The 26,307-nt window shown below is 43.8% G+C and overlaps 1 protein-coding gene across 2 annotated transcripts in view; it reads right to left on the bottom strand.

The window, feature by feature from the left end:
• Positions 1-26,307, bottom strand: part of PDE4A (phosphodiesterase 4A) — a 418,774-nt gene that overhangs the window by 21,987 nt on the left and 370,480 nt on the right. For both annotated transcript variants that reach the window (XM_087710963.1, XM_087710964.1), the window contains exon 7: positions 8,733-8,826. In XM_087710963.1, coding sequence (XP_087567089.1) covers positions 8,733-8,826 — 94 coding nt within the window. The remainder of the gene's footprint in view (positions 1-8,732; positions 8,827-26,307) is intronic.

Raw genomic sequence — 26,307 nt, 5'->3', positions numbered from 1 at the left:
TTCCCTGATTGCAGTCTTTTACTTTTCCCAGACAAATGAATAGTTGCTATTAGTCCTTTAGAGAAAGAAAGGGAGAAATATAATGCGGGACATTAGGCCAAAGTAGTAGTGAAAACAATCCTACTCACTCTCCATCACAACCCTGAAGGGAGATGGCAAAATTACTTCTTTTTAAGTCTACTCTCGTCTCCTGTAGATCAGGGGTGGGTTTCTCGCCCCGTTCCAACCGGTTCGGTTGTAACGGGGCCGGCGGCGTCCTCGTGCACGCGCGCGGCGCACGCATGCGTACTAGCGTCTGTGCGATGCTCCAGCTGCTCCTGGAGGATCGCGCAGGCGCTGTATGCGTCCTGCGCTTGCGTGGAAGCGCAGAACTTGTCAAAACCGGGTAAGGAGCGCGGGCGGGCGGGTGAGCCCTTCGCCGTTCCCGGAAGTTACTTACTTCCGGGTTCGCCGACCAACCAGTTCGCGGGGACCGCCGCGAACCGGTTGAAACCCACCCCTGCGGTAGATACTCCAGGTTTATGAAGATGGAAGGAAAACTGTTCAGTTTAGGTTTCTAGACTGGAAGACTCAAAACGTAACGTGGGGCAGTTTTGTGTGGGGGGGGGGAGACTCACCCTCGGGAGTGGAGGGCCTTGTTCCCCCACCTTCTTCTAGGACTGTCTCCAAGGGCAAGAAGTCACGTGTGGGTGGCACCCACTGGGAGTACGGAGCAGGGGGAGGAGATAGCCTGCCCAGGGGGAGGTGGCGTACACTGGGGGAGCCTAGGGGAGGCAGAAAATGGGGAGGGCGCAGAGTGATAGGGAACTGGGAGGGAGTCGCGTCATGACATGGCAGAGCTATGCCCCAATGGTACCTGCGGGAGAAGCAGCGGCACGGGGGCCTCATGGCAGAGTGGAAAAGGGGCGGGCAACAGACCCCGGGAGGAAGCAGGGCATAAGCTATGGTACCATTCTAGAGTCCTGGGTTCTGAGTTACTAGGAAGAAGGATTGTGACAACAAAGAATATTCAAGTTAACTGCCATGCAGCCAAACTCTTTCAAATACTGCCTCTTAACAGATTCCTCAATATTCCCATCTTCCCCCCAAGTTCACCTGAAAAGGCTTGGGATAACTCTGGAGCCAGAGTTCTACCATGTTTGGTAAATACAGGGGGACGTCCTTTGCTTAGACTAAGATGGTGGTCAGACTCTGGAAGACGATCTATAGGAAGAACTAGCTTTCCTGTGGCAACAAAACAGCTCAAGTCCATCTGCAATCTCAGAATCTGTTTTCATAAATGACCAAGCAGATTCAAAGGTTTGCCTGGGAGCTTGAGAACCTGGAAGGATAGCCTGCCTCCTCAGCATTGTGGATTTCTATCATCTCGGGGTACCTTCTGAGTCTGAGGCAAGTGAGCATCTGTGCGTGTGTATCTTTACGGCTGAGGCAAATTCGGAATAAAAAGTTGGGGATAGATTTAGGAGTTCTGACTCCTTTCCTTTCCTCACCTCAACCAACAAGCTTTGCGTGGCACGACAAAACCGCGCTCGACTAAGCAGCGCCCGATTAAACCGCGTCGCTGACGTCATCAACAGGGCGACAACAGCGAGCGCGGAGAAAGAAGGGCGCTTTAAATAGCGCTTTGAAAGCAAGCCGATTCAACTTAAGGTAAGGGTTAGGTTTAGGGTTAGGGTTAGGGTTAGGTTTAGGGTTAGGGTTAGGGTTAGGTTTAGGGTTAGGTTAAGGGTTAGGATTAGGTTTAGGGTTAGGGTTAGGGTTAGGGTTAGGTTTAGGGTTAGGGTTAGGTTTAGGGTTAGCTTTAGGGTTAGGGTTAGGTTTAGGGTTAGGTTAAGGGTTAGAGTTAGGTTTAGGGTTAGGTTAAGGGTTAGGGTTAGGGTTAGGGTTAGGTTAAGGGTTAGGGTTAGGTTTAGGGTTAGGTTAAGGGTTAGGTTTAGGATTAGGTTTAGGGGGTTAGGTTTAGGTTTAGGGGTTAATTTTAGGTTTAGCGTTTACAGCGTGCTTCTGTCTTTGCGCTGTTGTCGCGCTGTTGATGACGTCAGCTACGCGCTTTCGTCGAGCGCGGTTTAGTCGAACGCGGTTTTGTGGTGGAACCCAAGCTTTGCTTCTAAGCCCTCGGCCACAAACAACGAGTCACTCTGGCCATTTCCTACCAATCACTCAAGTTCCGCTTTGCTGCCACAGCCAAGAATGAAATCCAAGTAGTTCTCAGGCTGGCCTACCAAACACAACTTCTTCTGCCAACACAGAAACACTTCCAAAGCCCCAAGGTATGGGGCCAAGCTAGCTACGCTGGTATGGGTCCTCCCCATCTGCTCATTTTGTAAAAATCTCCTCTCTCCACTGCAATTCCGTATTGGGAAGATCTCTCATGGGGCAAGGTGTGTGTGTGTGTGTGTGTGTGTCTGTGTGTGTGAAGTCAACCAGCTAAGCTCAATAATAGGATTTCACGATCTCTTTTGCACCACTGTGGCCTGGCACTGCCTTCTCGCCTGACACTGGCAGACCAGCTGCTCAGGAGGAGCAGGGGAGGGTGAATTCTGGCCCCCGTTCAACCGATACTTGGCCTCCGTTTTCAGCCCATGTTCCAGCTCTCACACAAGGCCTCCATTGAAGCGGCAGTTTGCATCAACATTTGCTTAGGGCTGGGTGTTTGCATCCGCTGACGTCAATGCGAGACCTGATTTCTGGAGAATGCAGTGGACAAGGAGGCAAACCCAGGAGTTTCCTTCAGATGACTCAAGTTCTTAGCTACCCTGCCTGGTTCAGGAAGTCTGCAGCCCTTAGGGGAGGAGACTCACATGACAAGGCCTCTGAGTCTGCAAATACTGAGATGATCATGAATGGTTCAGCACACAAAGGCGGGACTTATTTCATTTTTTATGTAAACACAATGTTTACACATATTTACGGAGAATGGAGAACTATCGGTTCCACCACAAAACTGCGGACGACAAAATCGCGCTTGACGAAAGCGCGTACGTGACGTCATCAACAGCGCGACGAAAACATCGCGCTGTGATCGATAAATGTAAAAATAAAGCAAAAACCTTACCCTAACCCCCCCAAACCTAACGCTAAACCTAACCCTAAACCTAACCCTTAACCTAACCCTAAATCTAACCCTAAACCTAACCCTTAACCTAACGCTAAACCTAACGCTAACCCTTAACCTAACGCTAAACCTAACGCTAACCCTTAACCTAACGCTAAACCTAACGCTAACCCTTAACCTAACGCTAAACCTAACGCTAACCCTTAACCTAACGCTAAACGTAACCCTAACGCTCTAAACCTAACCCTAACCCTTAACCTAACCCTAACCCTAACCCTTACCTTTATGTGAATCGGCTTGCTTTAATTTTATTTTTATTTCAATTTTTAATTTTTTTCGTCGCGCTGTGATGACGTCAAATGCGCGCTTTCGTCGAGTGCGCTTTTGTGGACCGTGGTTTTGACGGGTCACGGAACTATCTGCTTAGATTTGTGCATACAGTACGATGATCTGTGCATAAGAGGATAAAAGTGCCTGACAGGCTAATTCTATACCTTGTTAGGTTTTGTAAGTCTAATGCTGGTAAGTTAGTTAGTAAGTCATGAAAAGATAGCAATAGCAACAGCAGTTAGACTTATATACCGCTTCATAGGGCTTTCAGCCCTCTCTAAGCGGTTTACAGAGTCAGCATATCGCCCCCAACAACAATCTGGGTCCTCATTTTACCCACCTCGGAAGGATGGAAGGCTGAGTCAACCCTGAGCCGGTGAGATTAGAACCGCTGAACTAGCAATAGCAGTTAGACTTATATACCGCTTCATAGGGCTTTCAGCCCTCTCTAAGCGGTTTACAGAGTCAGCATATTGCCCCCAACAACAATCCGGGTCCTCATTTTACCCACCTCGGAAGGATGGAAGGCTGAGTCAACCCTGAGCCGGTGAAATTTGAACAGCCGAACTGCCGAACTAGCAGTCAGCTGAAGGAGCCTGCAGTACAGCACTCTAACCACTGCGCCACCTCGGCTCCTTGCTCTCAAGTAAATATGTTCAAGAATGAAGCTGCAGGCAGCATCCTTATGCTCATTTATATGACGGTAAGTCCCACTAATCTGAGTGGAGCTTACTTCAGAGAAAACCTCTTCCAGATTGCTCGTTTGTCCCCGAATGGAAAAATCCTGGCATGATCCAACTGTGAAATCCAGGAATCTGAATTCCTGGACATAATTAACGTAGCAAATATGAGTTGGAAACCAAAAATTGTGTTGCAGATTCAGTTTATCTGACATTAAGCAGAGACCTTAAAGGAACCACCATCCCTTTTTTGATGCTAACATTTGCATTATGCCTACACCCTTTCTCCAATGGCTTCCAGAATTCCCAGCCAGTTCCAGCCCCACCTTTAATTTCCTACTGATGCTAGAGACCGCCTGCTGCCAATTACCTCCCACAGACCCATTAGATCTCACAGGGTTGGCCTCCTCCGGGTGCCATCTACCAACCAATGCCACTTGGCTATTACCCAGGGGAGGGCCTTCTCTGTGGCAGCTCCGGCCCTCTGGAATGAACTCCCCGCAGGGATTCGGACCCTCACCTCTCTCCAGGCCTTCCAAAAAGCCGTCAAAACCTGGCTTTGCCGGCAGGCCTGGGGGTGATGAGTTCCCCTCCCCTCTCGACATGTATGGTTGTGCGACTGTTGTTTACTTTTATTATTTGTATTTTGTTTTTATGTTCCCCTTGAATTGTTCGCTGCCCTGAGTCCTCCCGGAGAAGGGCGGCATACAAATAATAAAATTCTAATTCTTATTCTAATTCTGATAGGATTGCCATAAGTGTGCTTGGGAGGGAGCGTTGTGTCAGAGTTATCCAAGTGCCCAAACGCCTCTATATTTCCGCTATCTTATCAAACTTTTACTTAGCAGGTTGAAAGGGGAAGGAGAAACCTATGAGCACAGTCTCTCTTCTTGCCGAATACCCGGTGATTGGCATTCCGAGACAGGTACAAATGAACCTGCACAGAGCCGTGGCACGACAAAACCGCGCTCCACTAAAGCGCACCCGATTAAACCACGTCACTGACGTCATCAGCAGGGTGACAACAGCGACCGCGGAAAAAAAAGGGCGCTTTAAATAGCGCTTTGAAAGCAAGCCGATTCAAGTTAAGGTAAGGGTTAGGTTTAGGGTTAGGTTTAGGGTTAGGTTTAGGGTTAGGTTAAGGGTTAGGATTAGGTTTAGCGTTAGGTTAAGGGTTAGGTTTAGGGTTAGGTTAAGGGTTAGGTTTAGGGTTAGGTTTAGGATTAGGTTTAGGGGGGTTAGGTTTAGGGGTTAATTTTAGCTTTAGCGTTTACAGCGTCCTTTTTTCTCCGCGCTGTGATGACGTCAGCTATGCGGTTTCGTCGAGCGCGCTTTAGTCGAACACGGTTTTGTGGTGGAACCGCACAGAGCAGCAGAATTTGAATTTAATTCCTCCTGGAAATTGGAGGAGAATCTCTTGTGTTCACCAGTATAGGAAGAGGCTGGGGAAGAGCTGTGTCTGTTTGGGCTTCACCACATGGATAGGCCTGGTGCTATCTATCCCTTCCCCAACACTGCTTTAGCAGTGGGAGAGGAAGGACTCTGCTGTAGTAACAATTTGCAGTTCCTTTTTCCCATTGGGTGAGCTTTTTCTTCTTTTCAAACGACTCCAGCCAATCAAGATTTGGCTGTAGGATGACATCAATAAGGGCAAACAAAGCCAAATCTTCACCCTCCGTTTAAGCTTGGCGAAGGGAGGAGTGGGAATCTCCCTGTTGCCAAGGCAACCGTGCTACATCATCACTCGGGGTGCTCCTGGTCCACAGCACTTCTTCACATACCGCGCGGAAAGCGTCACACACAGAAGCACACCTGCCTGTAGATGCTCTCTGTTCTCATGATATTACTTTCGATGGGACGTGCACTGGAACACGCAACCTCAGGCACATTTGCATAGGATGAGTCACGAGGAGACAAACTGCACTTGGGCTAGGGACCATCACTTATTCCTCCCATGGTGAATATTTCCGTCCTTGTCCAAACTGTTCCTCCCGACTTCTGAGATGGGAGGGCTTTTGGGATATGCACGAAGAAACAATGTAGGGGACCAAGCCCCCTTTATTTTGGCTTAACGCTAAGGAAATAATATAACAACAGCCCAGAATGAAAGGCAGATTTGTTTCAGAGAACCACCCATGGTTAGACGTGGAAGAACAGATAAGATTTAGTAATTGTGTTTTTCTTATTATGCTCCGGATAAATTATCAATGCTAAAGAACTACAGACATTGCCATCAATGTTTATAACACTAGACCAGTGTTTCTCAACCTTGTCAACTTGAAGATGTCTGGACTTCAACTCCCAGAATTCCCCAGCCAGCATTCGCTGGGGAGAAGAGAGAAATAGAGGAGTGGGAGAGAGAGAGAAAGCAAGACAGAGACCCTAAATAATGCCAGCAATGGAAGAACAAAGTGGGTGTGTCCATCCTTCCATTACTGGAGCTTCCATCTGAGTTTCTCAAGTATGATTCAAGAATTTGCCAAATACATTTAAGAACAGGGGGATGCAGAAAACCTGTTTTTTCCACTAAGACAGTGTTTCTCAACCTTGTCAACTTGAAGATGTCTGGACTTCAACTCCCAGAATACATTGACTGGGTGAGCATGTTGATGTGTGCAAATGCAGGTTGTCAAGTGCCTAGGACAGTGTTTCTCAACCTTGTCAACTTGAAGATGTCTGGACTTCAACTCCCAGAATACATTGACTGGGTGAGCATGTTGATGTGTGCAAATGCAAGTTGTCAAGTGCCTAGGACAGTGTTTCTCAACCTTGTCAACTTGAAGATGTCTGGACTTCAACTCCCAGAATTCCCCAGCCAGCGAATGCTGGCTGGGGAATTCTGGGAGTTGAAGTCCAGACATCTTCAAGTTGACAAGGTTGAGAAACACTGGTCTAGTGTTATAAACACTGATGGCAATGTCTGTAGTTCTTTAGCATTGATAATTTATCTGGAGCATAATAAGAAAAACATAATTACTAAATCTTATATGTTGCCAAGGTTGAGAAACACTGTCTTAGTGGAAAAAAACAGGTTTTTTGCATCCCCCTGTTCTTAAATGTATTTGGCAAATTCTTGAATCATACTTGAGAAACTCAGATGGAAGCTCCAGTAAGGGAAGGATGGACACACCCACTTTGTTCTTCCATTGCTGGCATTATTTAGGGTCTCTGTCTCGCTTTCTCTCTCTCTCCCCCTCCTCTATTTCTCTCTTCTCTTCTCTTCTCCACAGTGAATGCTGGCTGGGGAATTCTGGGAGTTGAAGTCCAGACATCTTCAAATTGACAAGGTTGAGAAACACTGCACCAGAGCATAAGTACATCCCTGCTTTGGAAGGGTGAATTTGCTTTAGTGATAAAAAACTGGGCTACAATTTTTTTAAGTGCAATGGATTAAAAAAAAAAAGTATTTATCCAACAAAAAGTTGAATCTTCGTAGAATCTTTACCAGAAGGTTTACTCATAAATAGGTTTGTGTTATTTCAAAATCGGGTATTGATGGTTTATTATTTAAGTTATGTATTCATATGAATTTTTTTTTCTTGGGGGATAGTTTACGAACCTGTGAGGGTCAAACTATATAGAGCCGAGGTGGCGCAGTGGTTAGGGTGCAGTACTGCAGGCCACTTTAGCTGACTGTGATCTGCAGCTCAGCGGTTCAAATCTCACCGGCTCAAGGTCGACTCAGCCTTCCATCCTTCCGAGGTGGGTCAAATGAGGACCCGGACTGTGGGGGCAAGTTGCTGACTCAATTTGCTAAAAATTTGTAAACCGCTTAGAGGGCTGAAAGCCCTATGAAGCGGTATAGAAGTCAAATAAATAAATAAATAAATAAATAAATCACTTTGAGCAATGGGAAAAAAGGTTAAGTTATGTTCTTTATATCTTGTTCTGCCTTTTTGTACAAAAACTTGTGAACCCGAAAAGAATGTGTTTTTTTTTTTTTTTTTAGCAAACTGCCTGATTGTATTTGATTGAAAAATAATGTAGAGTAGATACCGATACTACAATTGCACAATGTTTTTAAAAAGAATGTACATGGGTTATAGATGCAGTCAGGGCCGGATTTAGATGAAAAGAGGCCCTAGGCTATTCCACTTATGAGGCCCTTTCACCTCCCATTTTTAAGTTTGTAAATTGCATGAGAGACAATAAAATACATCATTACTGTGACATATATCAATATATATCAATATATATAGCTGGCCTCCCGACCAAGGGCGGCTCTGCTCTGCGGCAAAGGCAGCGAGGCCAGCCGCCTCCCCTGCTGCGCTCAGCTGCTCGGCTCGGCCCCCTCGCCCTCACCTGCCTGGCTGCTGGTGGGCTCCGCGTCGACGGGGTGGCTAGTGGGAGCGGCCGCGCCTCTCGCCCGACCGCCAGTGCCAGGAATGTGGGCGGGCTCCCCAACTGCCGCGGCGCTGGAACTGTCTTAACCAATACATTTTTATGTTTGTTTATTAGTCATCTGCGTAGAATTTCTCCTTATTTTCGGTTCAGTGTTTTAGTGTTCCGTTTTTAGAATAGTGTAATTTTAATTTTGCTAACAATTTGAATGTAGGCCCCTCTTGATCTTGAGGCCCTCGGCTGAAGCCTAGTTAGCCTATAGGGAAATCCGGCCCTGGGTGCAGTAGAGTTATGATGATGTTAAAAACACACTTCCATACACTCACCTAAGAAGGTACTGGAAATGTACTCAGACACCTGGTTTCCAGAACGGCTCATTTCAGAGAGGTGGGTTAATTCACGGTTCAGCATTCTTTTGAACTATCAGAGACAGACAAAAAAAGAGAATGAAATAATTAATATATATATATATTTTCTGTCTATGCCCTGGTAAGAATGGAAATGCATGACTGTATATTTCTTCTTGAATAAGCAATCATGTACAAGAGCAATCTCATGAATGGGGATAAATTGACACTTAGCTTCAATGCTCATGGGCATGGAGACAGACTTAAGAGAAGAAGAATGGCTACAAGCTGGCAGTGGTGAGTCAAAGTACATTAATAAAACATATATGCTATACTTTGAATCTGTGAAAATTCAGGGCACGCTGGAACGCTCTGTAACCTGGGAATTCTACTAACGTGCAAGGGTTCCTCAACAGAATGCTGCCTAAAAAGGGTTTTCTTTAATAGTATGAAGTTCTCAAATCATTTCTATTACAATTTATGGATATTGTATTTATGCCTGCAGGTCTTACACAATCAGATTTTTCTAGAAGTGCCGTGTGTGCCTGCAGCTGAAAATTGCCTCAGATGTAAAATGTTACTTCTCTAGACATGTAATTATTTGGTTCCACCACAAAACCGCGTTCGACTAAAGGGCGCTCGACGAAACCGCGTAGCTGACGTCATCAACAGGGCGACAACAGCGCGGAGACAGAAGCACGCTGTAAACGCTAAACCTAAAATTAACCCCTAAACCTAAACCTAACCCCCCTAAACCTAATCCTAAACCTAACCCTTAACCTAACCCTAAACCTAACCCTTAACCTAACCCTAAACCTAATCCTAACCCTTAACCTAACCCTTAACCTAACCCTAAACCTAATCCTAACCCTTAACCTAACCCTTAACCTAACCCTAAACCTAACCCTTAACCTAACCCTAAACCGAACCCTTAACCTAACCCTAAACCTAACCCTAACCCTAACCGTAACCCTAACCCTTACCCTAACCCTAACCCTTACCTTAAGTTGAATCGGCTTGCTTTCAAAGCGCTATTTAAAGCGCCCTTCTTTCTCCGCGCTCGCTGTTGTCACCCTGTTGACGTCAGCGACGCGGTTTAATCGGGCGCGCTTTAGTCGAGCGCGGTTTTGTCGTGCCACGAATTATTTATTTATCCAATCATGGGAACGCTCACATTTGTAATGAATGCATCTATTCTGCCATATTTCTGAACATAGATGTGAGTTCTGATGATTTACGCAAGTCTCAACACATCCGAAGATGAATTTTTCCCAACTTCATGCCTAACGAATAAGCCATTCTATAACTCCCATCCCAAATCAACTCAGGGCAGGGAACAATAATTTCAAATGATACAGGGAAGAGTAGCATCAAAACAATAACCACACCAAAAGCAATCACAATATAATAAAGAACACCAGAGGCAATGCAGTAATTGAGACGACCAGTTTTTCAAGATCTTACAAAAGAGAAATATACATGGTTGGGGGACATCCAAATTTTGGAGGAAATAGCACTCCACAGGGCATATGCAGTGACAAAGAAGGCATATTCCCTGGCCCTCCTGTAAGATGACATTGCATGAGAAATAGGACCCAAGGGACACCTATCCTGACAGATTTCCTTCTTCAGATGGATAGAGATACCATAATTGGCTATTGACAATCCCAGAGTGTTTATTTTATTTATATCCCACCTGTATTAGTTTTACAACTAACTCAAGGCGGCAAACATATCCAACACACCTTCCTCTTATTTTCCTCACAATAATAACCCTGTAAGGTGAGTTGGGCTTAAAGGAGAGAGTGACTGACTCAAAGTCACCCCACCGGCTTTCATGCTAAAGGCAGGACTAGAACTCACAGCCTCCTCGGTTCTAGCTTGGTGCCTAACCAGGTAAGTAGGCCTTGTGCTATGAAGGACTTTGAAGCTAATAACCAGAATCTTTAATTGCACCTGGAAACCCACTAATATAGTATAGTGTAATTGTCAGGAGTGCAATTATATTCCTTTTAGAATTTTGGCCCGCCACACTTTCGCTTATTTCATTATGCTGTTTCATTAGTATAGTTGATGGGAGGGGGGAATAGACAGGAGTAGGATGGTGGAATGTATTGCTATTATTCTTTTCTAGAAGACCAAGGTCATCTTTTGTCTCCGCACTTTTACACCTGACCGGAAGCAACTGGGTGGAGACGCCAGCGTGGAAGAAGAAGATTGGACCATGTGATGGATTGTGGGTGTGGGGAACAAGATCATGAACTTTTAGCTGGGTGGAATTGTGATGTAATTTCCAGAATTGGGATTAACATAGATGTGCTAAGATGTCTGCTTTATTAAATTGGAACTTTAAGGATCGTTTTGCCTTGGACTCTGATTTAATTCTACATGATACTTGGAACGCTGACAGTAATGTAGTGTAGTACAGTACACTATATAGTATTGAAGTCTATACATAACTACCCTTAGTGCTGCATTCCTGACCAGCTGTAGATTCTGAGTGGTCCTCAGGGGAAACCCTGTGTAGAGCACTTGTAGTAATCCAGATATGAGATAATCTGGATTTGAGTGACTGGAGTAGGGATTCCTGATCAAGGAATGGATACAACTGCCACCCGTAGCCCATAGAGCCATGGCTGCATCTGCAGAGGAGTCATGAATGTAGGATGCCTAGATTACACACCAGGCATGACTGATGTAATAGAACTAAAAGTGAAAGATCTCTGGTGCATTTTGAGGCCTCCTGTTAGTTTATGACAAGGCTCTGCAACCTTAAACACTCAAAAAGCCATTTGGACCCATTTTCCACAGAAAACACCGGGAGCCGCAAAACCTGTGGTGGGCGTGGCTAACTCAATGTCACTCACACCCAGTCACATGACCTGCCCAGCCACGCCTACCCCGATTTTCTGGCTCCCAGTGTGGGAAATGGGGATCTCTCTCTCTCTCTCTCCCCCACTCTTTCTTCCTTCTTTCTTTCTTTCTTTCTTTCTTTCTTTCTTTCTTTCTTTCTTTCTTTCTTTCTTTCTTTCTTTCTTTCTTCTTTCTTTTCTTTCCCCTTCTCTATAATTTGTTCCCCTCTCTCTCATTCTCTTCCTCCAGCTCTCTCTTGTTTCTCTCTCCTCTCCCTCTCTCCCCCTTCTCTCTCTCTCAATTGCATGATCCGGTCGGCAGGGAGCCGTCAAAGAGTCACATGCGGCTCTGGAGCTGTGAGTTGCTGACACCCGGTTTATGACATCGGTTAATATCCTAATGAGGATTTCGGATATAGCAATAGCAATAGCAGTTAGACTTATATACCGCTTCATAGGGCTTTCAGCCCTCTCTAAGCGGTTTACAGAGTCAGCATATCGCCCCCACAGTCTGGGTCCTCATTTCACCCACCTCGGAAGGATGGAAGGCTGAGTCAACCTTTGAGCCGGTGAGATTTGAACCGCCGAACTGCAGATAGCAGTCAGCTGAAGTGGCCTGAAGTACTGCACTCTAACCACTGCGCCACCTCGGCTCGGATATATTGCAATACAATAGTTTTTCATAAGCTTTGGGCTATGATTCCCATCATCTTTATATACAACACGTATGGCTAAATTGACTTGGTAATGCGATTGGTTCATTTAAAACACTTGGAAGGCAACATTTAGGAAAATTGTACATTATTATAAACAACTAGGAAAAACACGTAATGTTCTTAAAATACAGTATTTATTTTCCAGTTTGATCTTAATTACATATCCAAAAACATGTCTTTATTTTTTTTAAAAAAATCTTGAGATTTATCCAAGTGAAATGATAACATAGCTATTTAAAAGAAATTGAACGTATGTATGTCTCAGTCTTAAACAGAGATCTCCACGAGTGTCAATTTCACTACAAATTAATTCCCGTGAAAACCAATCTTATTATTTGTATTTGTATTTGATTTATTTGTATGCCGCCCTTCTCCAGGAGGGACTCAGGGCGGCGAACAACTCAGGGGGGAAAGGGAACATAAACAACAGTACACATAATTAAAATACACGAAAATCACACAGCCATATCAGTCGAGAGGGGATGGGAACTCATCAACCCCAGGCCTGTTGGCACAGCCAGGTTTTGATGGCTTTCCGGAAGGCCTGGAGAGAGGTGAGGCTCTGGATCTCCGCGGGGAGTTCGTTCCAAAGGGCCGGAGCTGCTACAGAGAAGGCCCTCCCCCGGGTAGTAGCCAGATGGCATTGGCTGGTGGACGGAACCCGGAGGAGGCCGACCCTGTGAGATCTGACGGGTCTTTGGGAGGTAATTGGCAGCAGGCGGTCTCTCAAGTACCCAGGTCCAATACCATGAAGGGCTTTATAAGTTACGACTAGCACTTTGAAGCGTATCCGGAGACCGATCGGTAGCCAGTGCAGCTCGCGGAGGATAGGTGTAACGTGGGTGTACCGGGGTGCACCCACAATCGCTCGCACGGCTGCATTCTGGACGAGTTGAAGTCTCCGAATACTCTTCAAAGGCTGCCCCATGTAGAGCGCATTGCAGTAGGTGCAATGCAATAGACTTATTATGAATTTAACTACATTATTTACGCACGTTCACTTCTGCCTTCGCCCCTACTGTATGCAATTGTGAATCATCCCATACAATCTTGAGGCTCAAACAACATCCTGGTTGTCAGGATGAAGGGGACTAATAAAAAATAGCATTGATAACAGAAAACACAAACTCTTTCCTACCCTCTTGTAGTCCTCTTGATTTTTGCAGCCTAGCCCTAAATTAGACAAAGAGGAGTTGAGTTTGCAGGAGCTCTTGACAAATTAAAGGACCAAAACATTTGTGGCTATATGCAAGCACCATCCATGTCTCATCAAGGGTTCCACCACAAAACCGCGGTAGAATAAAGCGCGCTCGACGAAAGCGCGTACGTGACGTCATCACAGCGCGACGAAAACAGCACGCTGTGAGCGGTAAACTTAAAATTAATGCGTAAATCTAAACCTAACCCCCCCAAACGTAACCCCAAACCTAACCCTAAGCCTAACCCTTAACCTAACCCTAAACCTAACCCTTAACCTAACGCTAAACCTAACGCTAACCCTTAATCTAACCCTAAACCTAACCCTAACCCTTAACCTAACCCTAACCCTAACCCTTACCTTTATGTGAATCGGCTTGCTTTAATTTTATTTTAATTTTAATTTTATTTATTTTTAATTTTATTTGTCGCGCTGCTGATGACGTCAGGTAGGCGCTTTAATCAGGCGTGCTTTAGTGGACCGTGGTTTTGACGGGTCACGCTCATCAAGAGGGAATGGTAAGAAGCCATCTGGACCAGCAGAGGTAGCTTTTCACATGTATTGATTAGAATGAGCCAAAAAAAGGTATTCAGCTCTTCTTCCTAATCCCCCAATCAATCCTTTTATGAGAAGTTTGTTCAAAAGACTGAAGAATCAGTGATGAATAAATGCAATTATTGAATTGAGAAATAACTTTCAACAAATAAGGCAGGATTTCCTTTCCTTTCTTTGTATATTATGAAGTAACTATTGTAGCTGCAAACTTCCTCTGTTTTTCATCCTGGGTGACATAATCCTTTGGCTTCTTCCTTACAGAGGGAGGTGAAGGCAAACAGCTCAAAAGGCTGTTTCATCATAACGCCAATAACTCATGAGGAGATGGCTTCTTGTGAATGAATATTATTCTCTCAGATTTTGAGCTTGTGTAAATTTCACATTTCTTACCCAGATTCTTTCCCATGTATCCAACATTATTGGTTCTTCAATATTTTGAGCCCATTTTATCATACAATCTTTAACTAATTCTGTTTCCGAATCCATCTGTATTAATACATTATATATCCTCTTTATATGCATTAAGCTTTGATCTCTTATTTGTTTAAACAAGTTATCCTCAACTTGGATAAAACCAATTTTTTGATCTATTTTCCACCTAGCCTGTAATTGCCCATACTGGAACTATGTTTGAACTACCTTCTCCTCTTTTAATACCTCTAAAGATTTTAATTGTAATACCCCCCTTTCCGAGGTAAGAAGCTGTCTGTAAGTAATTCTGTCCTGTTTTTGTGCTATATTCATATTTTCAATTGCGTGTCTAGGAATTGCCCACATGGGTATCTTGTCATTTAATTTATATTGGTATTTCTTCCAAACCCGCAGTAAAGCATTTCTTAAAATATGACTTTTAAAATTCTTATCCAATTTTTTGTTGAATAACAGGTAAGCATGCCAGCCAAATACCAGATCGTGTCCCTCAATATTCAATATTCTATCATTGGTTAAATGAGTCCAATCACTAATTACAGATAAAGCCACTGCATCATAATATAGTTTTAAATTAGGAAGTTTCAATCCTCCTCTCTCACGTACATCTTGCATTATTTTCATCTTTACCCTCGGCTTCTTTCCTGCCCACACAAATTTGTTGATACCCTTCTGCCATTCTAAAAGGTTCGCATCTTTTTTAAGTATAGGTAACATTTGGAAAAGAAGTGAATGAATATTATTGAGGTAAATAATTATTCGATAAAAAGTTAAGAGTGGGAGAAACTAGTAGCAAAAAGTTGGGATCTCTTAAAATGCCTGTTTCGACTCGTCATTAATCTTCAACAAATTCTACCTGTGGAATTTCTGCTCATTCATTAAATTACGATTTAAGTAATTTTTGCTCCACTCTGACCAAAAAGCTGCCAGTGGCTTACAAGCCTCTGCTGATTTCAAAATTAGCCTTAGTTTATAACACCATTTTACCGTGACCCGTCAAAACCGCGTTCCACAAAAGCGCGGTCGACGAAAGCGCGTATGTGACGTCATCACAGGCTCACAGCGCGACGAAAAAGATCGAAAAATTGAAATAAAAATTAAATTACAGCAAGCTGATTCACATAAAGGTAAGGGTTAGGGTTAGGGTTAGGTTAAGGGTTAGGGTTAGGTTTAGAGTGTTAGCGTTACGCTTAGCGTTAGGTTAAGGGTTAGCGTTAGGTTTTTCGTTAGGTTAAGGGTTAGGTTTAGGGTTAATTGAGTTGAGTTTTAATTGAGTTTATTGGGATTTATAGGCCGCCCTTTTCCCTGAGGGGACTCAGGGCGGCTTACAACCACAAGGGAGGGGGGTGCAATGTCAAAAAAACAAAACAAAATGTGAACAAAGAAAAATAGTAAAAACACAACTTTCGTTCAGCAATCAAACACTCGGGCGGGTGAATTGGGAACCTATCCCCAGGCCTGCTGGGAGAGCCAGATCTTGAGGGCTGCGCGGAAGGTCTGGATGGTGGTGAGGGTACGGATCTCAACGGGGAGATCGTTCCACAGGGTCGGAGCTGCAACAGAAAAGGCCCTCCTCCGTGTAGTCGCCAGTCGGCATTTACTGGCAGATGGGATTCGGAGGAGGCCCAGTCTGTGCGATCTAATTGGTCGTAGGGAGGTGATCGGCAGAAGGCGGTCTCTCAAGTACCCAGATCCACTACCATGGAGTGCTTTAAAGGTGGTCATCAGTACCCTGAAGCGCACCCGGAGACCAACAGGTAGCCAGTGCAGCTCGCGGAGGACGGGTGTAACGTGGGCGAACCGCGGTGCGCCCACTATCACTCGCGCGGCTGCATTCTGGACTAGCTGTAGTCGCCGGATGCACTTCAAGGGCAACCCCATGTTAGGTTTAGGGTTAGGTTTGGGGGGGTTAGGGTAAGGTTTTCGCTTTATTTTTACATTTTTCGATCTTTTTCGTCGCGCTGTGATGACGTCACATACGCGCTTTCGTCGACCGCGCTTTTGTCTACCGCGGTTTTGTGGTGGAACCCATTTTACATGGTTCTCAGGTAGTTCTATCCTTCCACACTTGCTCACTTTGTCATTTCTCTGATTCTTTCACATGAAACAGAATTTTTTAAAAAAACTTGGGTTGGATCTCGCTTAGTATTTCTTCTCCTCTTCCTTCCTGGTACAACATTTTGCTTCTCTCGGTGGTTTCCAAGAAATTGCCGTCATTTTCTATCTTTTGAAGGTACTTTTTGTTCCGTGCCTTTCCTGTCTGAATCCTTGAGTTTGCCAAGCCCACATCCTCTCCTGTGTTTTCTCTTTTCCCTGCCAAAATGTAGGCAAAATGAGGGCAAATACTGTTGAAATTCCCATTGGCTCAACTAAATCCTAGCATTCTGGCAGTGTCTGGTTGCAGTTTAACTAAACCATGGGCTTCTCAGCCCAATTTTCTGGGGTTCACATGATATAACGTAATAAGCAGACCACAAAGATGCACCATCATATCCTGGATTGCACTATAGGCGTGGCACGACAAAACTGCGGTCCCCTAAAGCGCGCCTGATTAAAGCGCGTACCTGACGTCATCAGCAGCGCGACAAATAAAATTAAAAATAAATTAAATTAAAATTAAAATAAAATTAAAGCATGCCGATTCACATAAAAGTAAGGGTTAGGTTTAGGGTTAGGGTTAGGTTAAGGGTTAGGGTTAGGTTTAGGGTTACGTTAAGCATTAGGGTTAGGTTAAGGGTTAGCGTTAGGTTTAGGGTTAGGTTTAGGGTTAGGTTAAGGGTTAGGCTTAGGGTTAGGTTTAGGGTTAGGTTTGGGGGGGGTTAGGTTTAGATTTATGCGTTAATTTTAAATTTACCGCTCACAGCGTGCTGTTTTCGTCGCGCTGTGATGACGTCACGTACGCTCTTTCGGCGAGCGCGCTTTAGTCTACCGCGGTTTTGTGGTGGAACCCACTATAGGAACTCTATAATGATATTTCTTGTGAAGAACCATGACCCAGAGGTGCTGAATTATTCCATCTCATCCCATTCTCTCCTGGAAAATCTGGGATGGTTTTTAAATACCCTTCTACGCAGCTTTCCTTACAGAAATCTAGCTGCAAACTTAAAATGGAAGACCATTCCAAGGTCAGAGCTAACCTGAAGAATAAACAGCTGAGGATTTTTTTTTATTTGAGAACCTCTTTAAAAAAATTGGAGGATGAATTTGAACTTGCGTGGTGTGGGTGGAAATAATAATCAATACAGAATAGTTTTGGAGTTGAGTGCAGTAACAGATCTTCACCCTCATCAATGTGAGTTCTACGCGTGGAAATATCCAATGATTTGTGTGTATATTTGTTTTTTGGGAAACAAGATCTGGTAACTCTGCATCAAAACAATTTTTTACCTAATGTTATTCGGGAGTTTGGCATTATTTGCCTCTAAGCAAAGCAAATTCTGCTTTCCAAAGTTGTAGCAAAAGAGAAAGTACATGGGATAAATGAACAAATTTGCTTTTACAGTTTGATGCTTGATATTGTTCTCTTTAAAAAAAAAAACCCTTTTGTCCTTGAGAAAACTCGCCGATGCTGCTCCCTGGCAGGAGAGCTGAGGTGAGTCATTAGGAGAAACATGCCTCTCCATCACAGCAGCCAGCCTCAGGAAAAATGAAAGGAAAAAAGTTACCTTCTAAGACATGGGAAAGCTTTCAGTAACGCTCCAACTGCCCTTGATTAGGGCAAGATGGCTCAATGGAGAATCCTAATTCAAAATCCAGGGGTCTTTCATTCTAGGGCAACCGACTTCTTTCCCTGCCAGGACTGTCCAGGTGACGATCCTGCTCAGGTTTCCAATTGAAACTTGTTCTCTCTTGTTTAAACTCAGAACATTTGTGAGATCAAAATGTTACCCTGAGCTTCAGCAGGAAGAACATCATGGCAATCTAAAAAGATGAACTGATACATGAATGACTAACAGTTTTACTTATTTGTGGAATAAGAAAATATTTTTTTTTTATAAAGAAAAGAAACTGGCACAGAAAAAAGGCAAAAACAGTGCATTTGGACCAGGGGGTGGGTTCCTGCCAGTTCTAACCTCTTCCATAGAAGAGGTTCCACAAATCTACAGTGCCGTTTAGAACCGGTTCCAGCTCCCCACCACCACCCGTCCGCACATCATCAAGATGAAGAGCGAGAGGAGGAATTCTGGGAGTTGAAGTCCACAAGTCTTAAAGCTGTCAAGTTTGAACACCCTTGGATTTTCCCCCCCTAAAGGGTTAGGGGTGCAAGGGTCTTGTAACTTGACAGCTTTAAGACTTGCATGCTTCAATGCCAGAGTTCCTGAGCCAACATGACTGGAGGATTGGATTTGGATTTATTTTTGGATTTATTTTATTTGTATGCCGCCCTTTTCTGGGAGGGACTCAGGGCGGCGAACAACTCAAGGAGGGAAAGGGAACATAGAACATAATACAAGTAATTAAAATAACCAAGAATCACACAGCCCCACAGGTCGAGAGGGGAGGGGAACTCATCAACCCCAGGCTTTCCGGAAGGCCTGGAGAGAGGTGAGGGTCCGAATCTCTGGGGGGAGTTCGTTCCAAAGGGCCGGAGCTGCCACAGAGAAGGCCCTCCCCCGGGTGGTAGCCAGATGGCATTGGCTGGTGGACGGCACCCGGAGGAGGCCGACCCTGTGTGATCTAATGGGTCTTTGGGAGGTAATTGGCAGCAGGCGGTCTCTCAAGTACCCAGGAGGAATTCTGGGAGTTGAAGTCCATGAGTTTTAAAGCTGTCAAGTTTGAACACCCTTGGGTTTTTTTTTTCTAAAGAGTTAGGGGTGCAAGGGTCTTGTAACTTGGCAGCTTTAAGACTTATGTGCTTCAAATGCCAGAGTTTCTGAGCCAACATTTTGGTTGCTAAGCAAGAGCGTTGTTAAGTGAGTTTCACCACATTTTACAAGTTGGCCATGCCCACCCAGTCACATGACCGGCAAGCCACTCCCACCCAGTCACATGACCGGCAAGCCACTCCCACCCAGTCACATGGCCAGCAAGCCACTCCCACAAAGCAGGCCACACCTACAGAAGAGGTTCTAAAAAAATTTGAAACCCACCACTGATTTGGACACAGGCCTACTAATGGGTCTTAAAGACCAGACATACTGTTTGAGTGAATCTGATTCTATGGAGGTGTTGAGACAGACTGGTCTTTTGAACATTATTAGTATGATGATGCAAGCTTGCCTGTCTCTCTTTCCAGAAACCGCAGAAGAAAGGAGGAGGGAGAAAGACCTCCCTCTTTTTAATAATGTACCATTCCCTGGTCAGAATCCAGCTAGTAGCCTTCTCTGACCTTATTCTTTGGATGTGCTGGGCTACTATAACCATCATCCTGAAACAACATGCCCATTGGATGCCAGGAATTGTAACAGAAACAGAGAGTCCCAAATTGGGTAAAACAGAACTAGAATAACGAAACGCCATACATCTAGAGTATATAGGACCATATTTTCAGATTAAAGGAATCTGGCTAACCACAATCCATGAAACCTAGAGAAGAGTTAGGGGAAATAACTTCATAAAAATCTTGCCTTTTATCAGGCAAACAAAAGATTCATCAATGAAGAAGCCTTCAATTGGGAGACAGAACTTTTTGTAGCCAATCTTTAGACTTCACGCATACATATTTATGTGTTTCGGATAAGAGAAATTGCTACATCAAGAGTTACCTAATTTGTTCTTTTCCATTTCTAATTCCTTTCTATTATTTGCTACCTGAAAGCAAAGAGAAGAGTTTCGTGTCGCAAGATCTTTTCTCGTCTGTGATAGGAATGTGGAGGGCTTCAAATCTAAAGCCAAAAATATGCTAGGAAGCAATTATGAACAGGCACACATGGGAAACATTATTTATGACGTTTATTCTCTTCTAATTGTTTTGCAATTTACTACAATTCCATGTCTTAGAGCAGTGTTTCTCAACCTTGGCTACTTGAAGATGTCTGGACTTCAACTCCCAGAATTCCCCAGCCAGCATTCGCTGGCTGGGGAATTCTGGGAGTTGAAATCCAGACATCTTCAAGTAGCCAAGGTTGAGAAACACTGTCTTAGAGCAGGAAGAGAAGCTATGAGAAAAGGGACTTGATCTATCCGTTCAGGCCGATCAAAGTCTGCATTAGGAATTGAATTATAAAACATCTGTACAGCTTCTCGACTCTTCCCATATCAAACATAGTTAATACAATTAAGCGGATTATGCTCTTTCAAGTTCTTACGGGCATCCTTTTTTTGTTGATATGTCAATGTTAAAGGCAGCAATTTTTAAATCATCTTTGTCTTAGCCTTTTTTTTTAAAATCTATTGCCAGAATGCAAAAGTATAATACCAAGGTTACATTTCAGCTTCTGCCACCACTGTGTCAGAAGTGTTTTATGTATTGTTATTAAATCCAGGAAAAAGTATAAACTGTGAATACTGGTAAATGTGTAATAATTAAAGTGAGAAAAGATTTCCAAGTGATAATCAATGCGGTTTAAAATAATTGTGTGATTCTGATTTCTTCTTGCAACGTATAATTAAAGGCTAGCTTTATATCATCAGCAACTAATGGTGGAATGTCACATTGGAGGTGGTTGTTGAATTAAGAGGTAATCCCCCCCTCCCCTTCCCGCATCCTATTCCCTCCTTCCACATGTTTTAACAATAACTGGATTGGGATTTCTTTTATATATATATAAATTTTTATTTTAAACACATCAACACATCAACAAAAACAAACACATGACTTAAAACAACATAGGAACAAGAAGTTCCATCGTATATCATACAGCAGTTCCGTATCGGTTTCTTTGCAGCTAGTGTTTTCCCTTCTATACATTTCTATCTTGCATTCATAATCTCCTTATTCATTATCAATTTTTATGTACATTTATTTATTTATTTAAACTTAGCTACTTATGACCAAATATTATTTACCTATAATGCTTTATATTTTCACTGTCATTTATTCTCTTACATACAGTTATAGATATACATTCACATAGTTATTCTTTTTCTTTGCCATTCTTATACTATTGTTATTCCATTTAAAAGGTTATAAGGTACAGTTTGGATTGCTTTGTTTACCATCCCTAGCGCCTGTTGTAACACCACCTTATTTTCCCTTTCTTTTCTTTTCTCCCTCCCTTCCTCCTCTACTTCCTTCCTTCCTCCTCTCCTTCCCCTTCTTTCTTCCCTTACCTCTCCGCTACTCCTACCCTCTTTCTTCCCCTTCCTACACACTCTCCTTCTCTTTCTCTCCCTCCCTCCCTCCTCTCCTTCTCTTTCTCTCCCTTCAACCCACCTCTCCTTACCTCTTTCTTCTTCCCTTACCTCTCCTCCACTCTTCCTTTCCTACTATCTCTCCTTCTCTTTCTCTCCCTTCCACCCTCCTCTCCTTACCTCTTTCTTCTTCCCTTACCTCTCCTCCACTCTTCCTCTTCCTTTCCTACCATCTCTCCTTCTCTTTCTCTCCCTTCCACCCTCCTCTCCTTACCTCTTTCTTCTTCCCTTACCTCTCCTCCACTCTTCCTCTTTCTTTCCTGCTCTCTCTCCTTCTCTTTCTCTCCCTTCAACCCTCCTCTCCTTACCTCTTTCTTCTTCCCTTACCTCTCCTCCACTCTTCCTCTTCCTTTCCTACTCTCTCTCCTTTGGATTGGGATTTCTATTATTACTCTTTCAAAGACATTGATTTGTTAGGTTTTTAAATGCTTTAATACTGGAAGCTTCCCAAGATGGGCAAGAAATAAATTCTACAAGGAGGGCAGCAAATAAATAAATTCAAGAAATAAATAAATAATACCCCAATGCTACCAAACTACCTTGGAGATGGTGGGAAATGTTCAATTCACAGGTCAGACTTCCTGAGGAATTTGCTGGAAACAACATGTCACAGTGAGCTCACCCAAAGGAGGACTAATCAACTCAGCGGGATGTCCAAGGTTTCATTTGATTCCAGATAGCTTTTGAAATTAGACTGCCACATATTTACCACATATTGCTCTCTCCTGACTCAATTGCTATTTGGTGAGGAGGCAAAAGAAAGTTCAGTGCAGCAAGAACCATATCCAACCTCCGATTATTTTGATTCTCCGACATGATAGCTCAATTTATGCAAAATCAGAACAAGATTGTCTAATTCTAACCCTGACATAAAATGCCACTTTTGTAGGATTTATAGAATTCCTTTCAAAATTAAGTTTCCCAGGTCGAGGTGGCTTACAATTTTATTGTTCATGTTTATATGCTGGCTTTTGTGTGAAAAATTAGCAAGATTAAGATTTAAGATTTAGTTTATTTGTATGCCGCCCTTCTCCGGGAGGGACTCAGGGCGGCGAACAACTCAAAAGGGGAAAAAGGGGATACAAACACAATACACGTAATTAAAATACACAAGAGTCATACAGCCATACAAGTCGAGAGGGGAGGGGAACTCATCACCCCCAGGCCTGCCGGCACAGCCAGGTTTTGACGGCTTTCCGGAAGGCCTGGAGAGAGGTGAGGGTCCGGATCTCCGCGGGGAGTTCGTTCCAGAGGGCCGGAGCTGCCACAGAGAAGGCCCTCCCCCGGGTAGTAGCCAGGTGGCATTGGCTGGTAGATGGAACCCGGAGGAGGCCGACCCTGTGCGATCTAACGGGTCTATGGGAGGTAATTGGCAAGCAAATAAATCTGATAAATAAATCTGAACACTTGAAATTGTACCATAAAATGCAACAATTAAATTATGCAATATTAAACATACAAAAGCAGCAGCAGCTGCCAGAATATTAGTTTCTTAGTAGCATGTGTATTTAAAATCAACATCCCCTCGCATTTGTCTCCCCAGGAATGAGAAGAGTGATCATTTATCCAAGCTTACTTTTTTCCAGACACCCTGTTTATTCTAGTGGCAATCTCAAAAGATTTAGAGTTGTGTTGGGCAGTCCGGACAGATTAAGATTCTATTAAGTGTACCATCTAGGCTTCTGAGTTGACCAGCTAAAAGGGATCTCACATGGGGCTAAGAATTCCCAGAAACGGGATCCCAAGGAATTTCAATATTGCTGTGGGGGCGACCATATTTCATGACAACCAATGTCAATGTGGCAGGTTTCACCAAATGTTTAGGAAATCCTTTCGACTGATTTTGACATGTACTGCTCTTGGCAATACAACTGACCAATATCACTTTCTGAGTGCAAAGGATTGTGTATGTTCATTATTCGTCTGATCCAAGTTATCGAGTTCCATGTGGGTCCAGTCAACTATTTGTGTTGTATATTGAATAACAGGGACTGTCCAAGTATTGATTCCTTTAATGATGTTTTCACTATTTCGCTTTGATTCTGCCGATTCCAAAATATTTGAAACAATTCTCAATACAGCAGGGTGGCATTAAGCTAAATTCTGTTGTTTAGCTTTGTTGTTTTGGGACCTGGACATTTTAGTATCACTGATGGAATACACAATGGAGCTATTTTTTTTTTCTTACTGGGAAGGATGATCCGAACCCGAGAAGTTTTAAATATATTCCCTTGTCATGGTCAGACCATTTCCTGTTGTGGTTTAGACTTACAACAACTATTATCCTCTGAGGAGTGTGGGAACTGTTAGCACGGTCTGCCCCCAGAATTCCAACATATTCCGCAGGGCTCTGGAGGATTTCCTGATGGTGGGTCCTCTTGTTGAAATTCAGTCACCCTATGGAATCTGGGCAGGAGATTATTTCTAACTGAATATGACTAAAAGCTCATTATCGAGATGACTTATGGCTATAAGAAGAAGAAGCAAAGTTTCTTCGTCCTGGTCCTGTGTTTTCCCTACTGCTCAAGGCCTTCTGAAATATTGGCCTGGTGAGCAACCACAGAAAAGCCACAGCCATTCACTCTTGTCGGCTAGGCAGTCAGAGGATGACACTGATGAAATCTATCGCTGATTTGTGTCAAAACCACCAATCACTACCCTCCCTCTCTGTCTTTGATTATTTCGAAAAGAACTCCAAAATAAAGAGTTTTGGTTTCCTGATCTTCTGGAGCAATTACCACGGATGTCTGTACATTTCTTTAAATAGCATGATTGCCAGCATTGTGCTATTTTGTGTCACCCCTAAGAAAAATAATAATAAAACAACACCTACTCAGAGACTTGCGGGAAAAGAGAAGAGTTGTTGTGGTTCTCTGTTTTTATGAAAGGGAGGAAACTAAAGGAACCGTTTTACTGTTTTGCTGAATGCATAATCTGACTGATCGCCAGGTAAATAAATATCCAGTATTTCCTAATGCTCTCAAATATGAAACAAAGCTGTTGGGACTTCTTTCATCTAGCGAATAAACGGAATTGAATGTACAAAGAAAATGTGAGTGCTATGAGAACTCTAACTAAGCCTTTCCCGTGATTTTTCAATGTGTTGAAAGAAATGTCCTTCTGGGTTCAGCTCCAAGTGGGGAAAATGACACTGGAGACATGGAGGATGCTTGGAAAGATGGTTTTAATGGTGGACAGGACCACATGGCTTGAGCCCTGAACAGAAAAGGTGATCACATGCTTCAATGTTGGTGGAGAAGAAGAGAAGGGCCGAGGGAGGGGCTTGCTAGGCTTTTTATAACCTGTTCAGTCCCACCTCTCTGCTTCCTGTTCCTGTGTAAGAAATATATTCTGATTGGTTGTCAGACTCCCATGGGGCCATGCAGGGGCAACTCTCTAGGCTGCGTTTTGAACCCATAGATGAGTTCTCAGATGCCATGTGGAGAGTTGAGTAATATCCCTTCCCCCTACAGCTGCAGTGGAGAAGTCTTTGTTATGTAAAGTGGGCTAGCCTGGCCTTCTCAATGGCCTATTGACAAAGTATGGATGGGCAGGAAGCTACAGGCAACTATTCTGTCTTTTAAAGCATGTTTTTTTTCTTTTCACATTCAGAGAAATATTCTGCCTTTTCAATATTTCCTAGGATATTTCATTTTTCTGGGAAGAGGGCTGGATGATAACTTCCCACAATTGTGTAGAAATGGTTTTGTATGGGTCCATTCCATTATATGTAGCCCATTAGTGTCACTCCTGTACCGCAGGAAATAATTTAGCCGATTATGAGGTTTGTGTTCAGGAAAAAGTGGCTGCTACAGATATCATGGACATTGGATTGAGTGGATTTCCACTTCCAACTGTATCTTTCTGGGCTCAAGTTGGAATTATCATTGAACAATAGGAGAACTTATTCTAGCATCTCCTGCTCCAATTCCTGTTTTCTTGGAGTCAGCACCTACTTGAGGCTTGTTACTACTACCAGTGACTATTCATGACATGTCATTAGGAGCCGAGGTGGCGCAGTGGTTAGGGTGCAGTACTGCAGGGCCACTTCAGCTGACTGTTATCTGCAGTTCAGCGGTTCTAATCTCACCGGCTCAAGGTTGACTCAGCCTTCCATCCTTCCGAGGTGGGTGAAATGAGGACCCGGATTGTTGTTGGGGGCGATATGCTGACTCTGTAAACCGCTTAGAGAGGGCTGAAAGCCCTATGAAGCGGGATATAAGTCTAACTGCTATTGCTAGTTCAGCGGTTCAAATCTCACCGGCTCAGGGTTGACTCAGCCTTCCATCCTTCCGAGGTGGGTGAAATGAGGACCCAGACTGTGGGGGGCGATATGCTGACTCTGTAAACCGCTTAGAGAAGGCTGAAAGCCCTATGAAGCGCTATATAAGTCTAACTGCTATTGCTAGTTCAGCGGTTCAAATCTCACCGGCTCAGGGTTGACTCAGCCTTCCATCCTTCCGAGGTGGGTGAAATGAGGACCCGGACTGTGGGGGGCGATATGCTGACTC

Source organism: Thamnophis sirtalis, unplaced genomic scaffold (genome assembly GCF_051295495.1).
Source record: "Thamnophis sirtalis isolate CommonGarterSnake01/CBP01778 unplaced genomic scaffold, rThaSir2_p1.2 scaffold_3, whole genome shotgun sequence".
Lineage (NCBI taxonomy): Eukaryota > Metazoa > Chordata > Lepidosauria > Squamata > Natricidae > Thamnophis > Thamnophis sirtalis.
The sequence above is the reverse complement of the archived record's forward strand: the minus strand, read 5'-3'. Positions and strand labels throughout refer to the sequence as shown.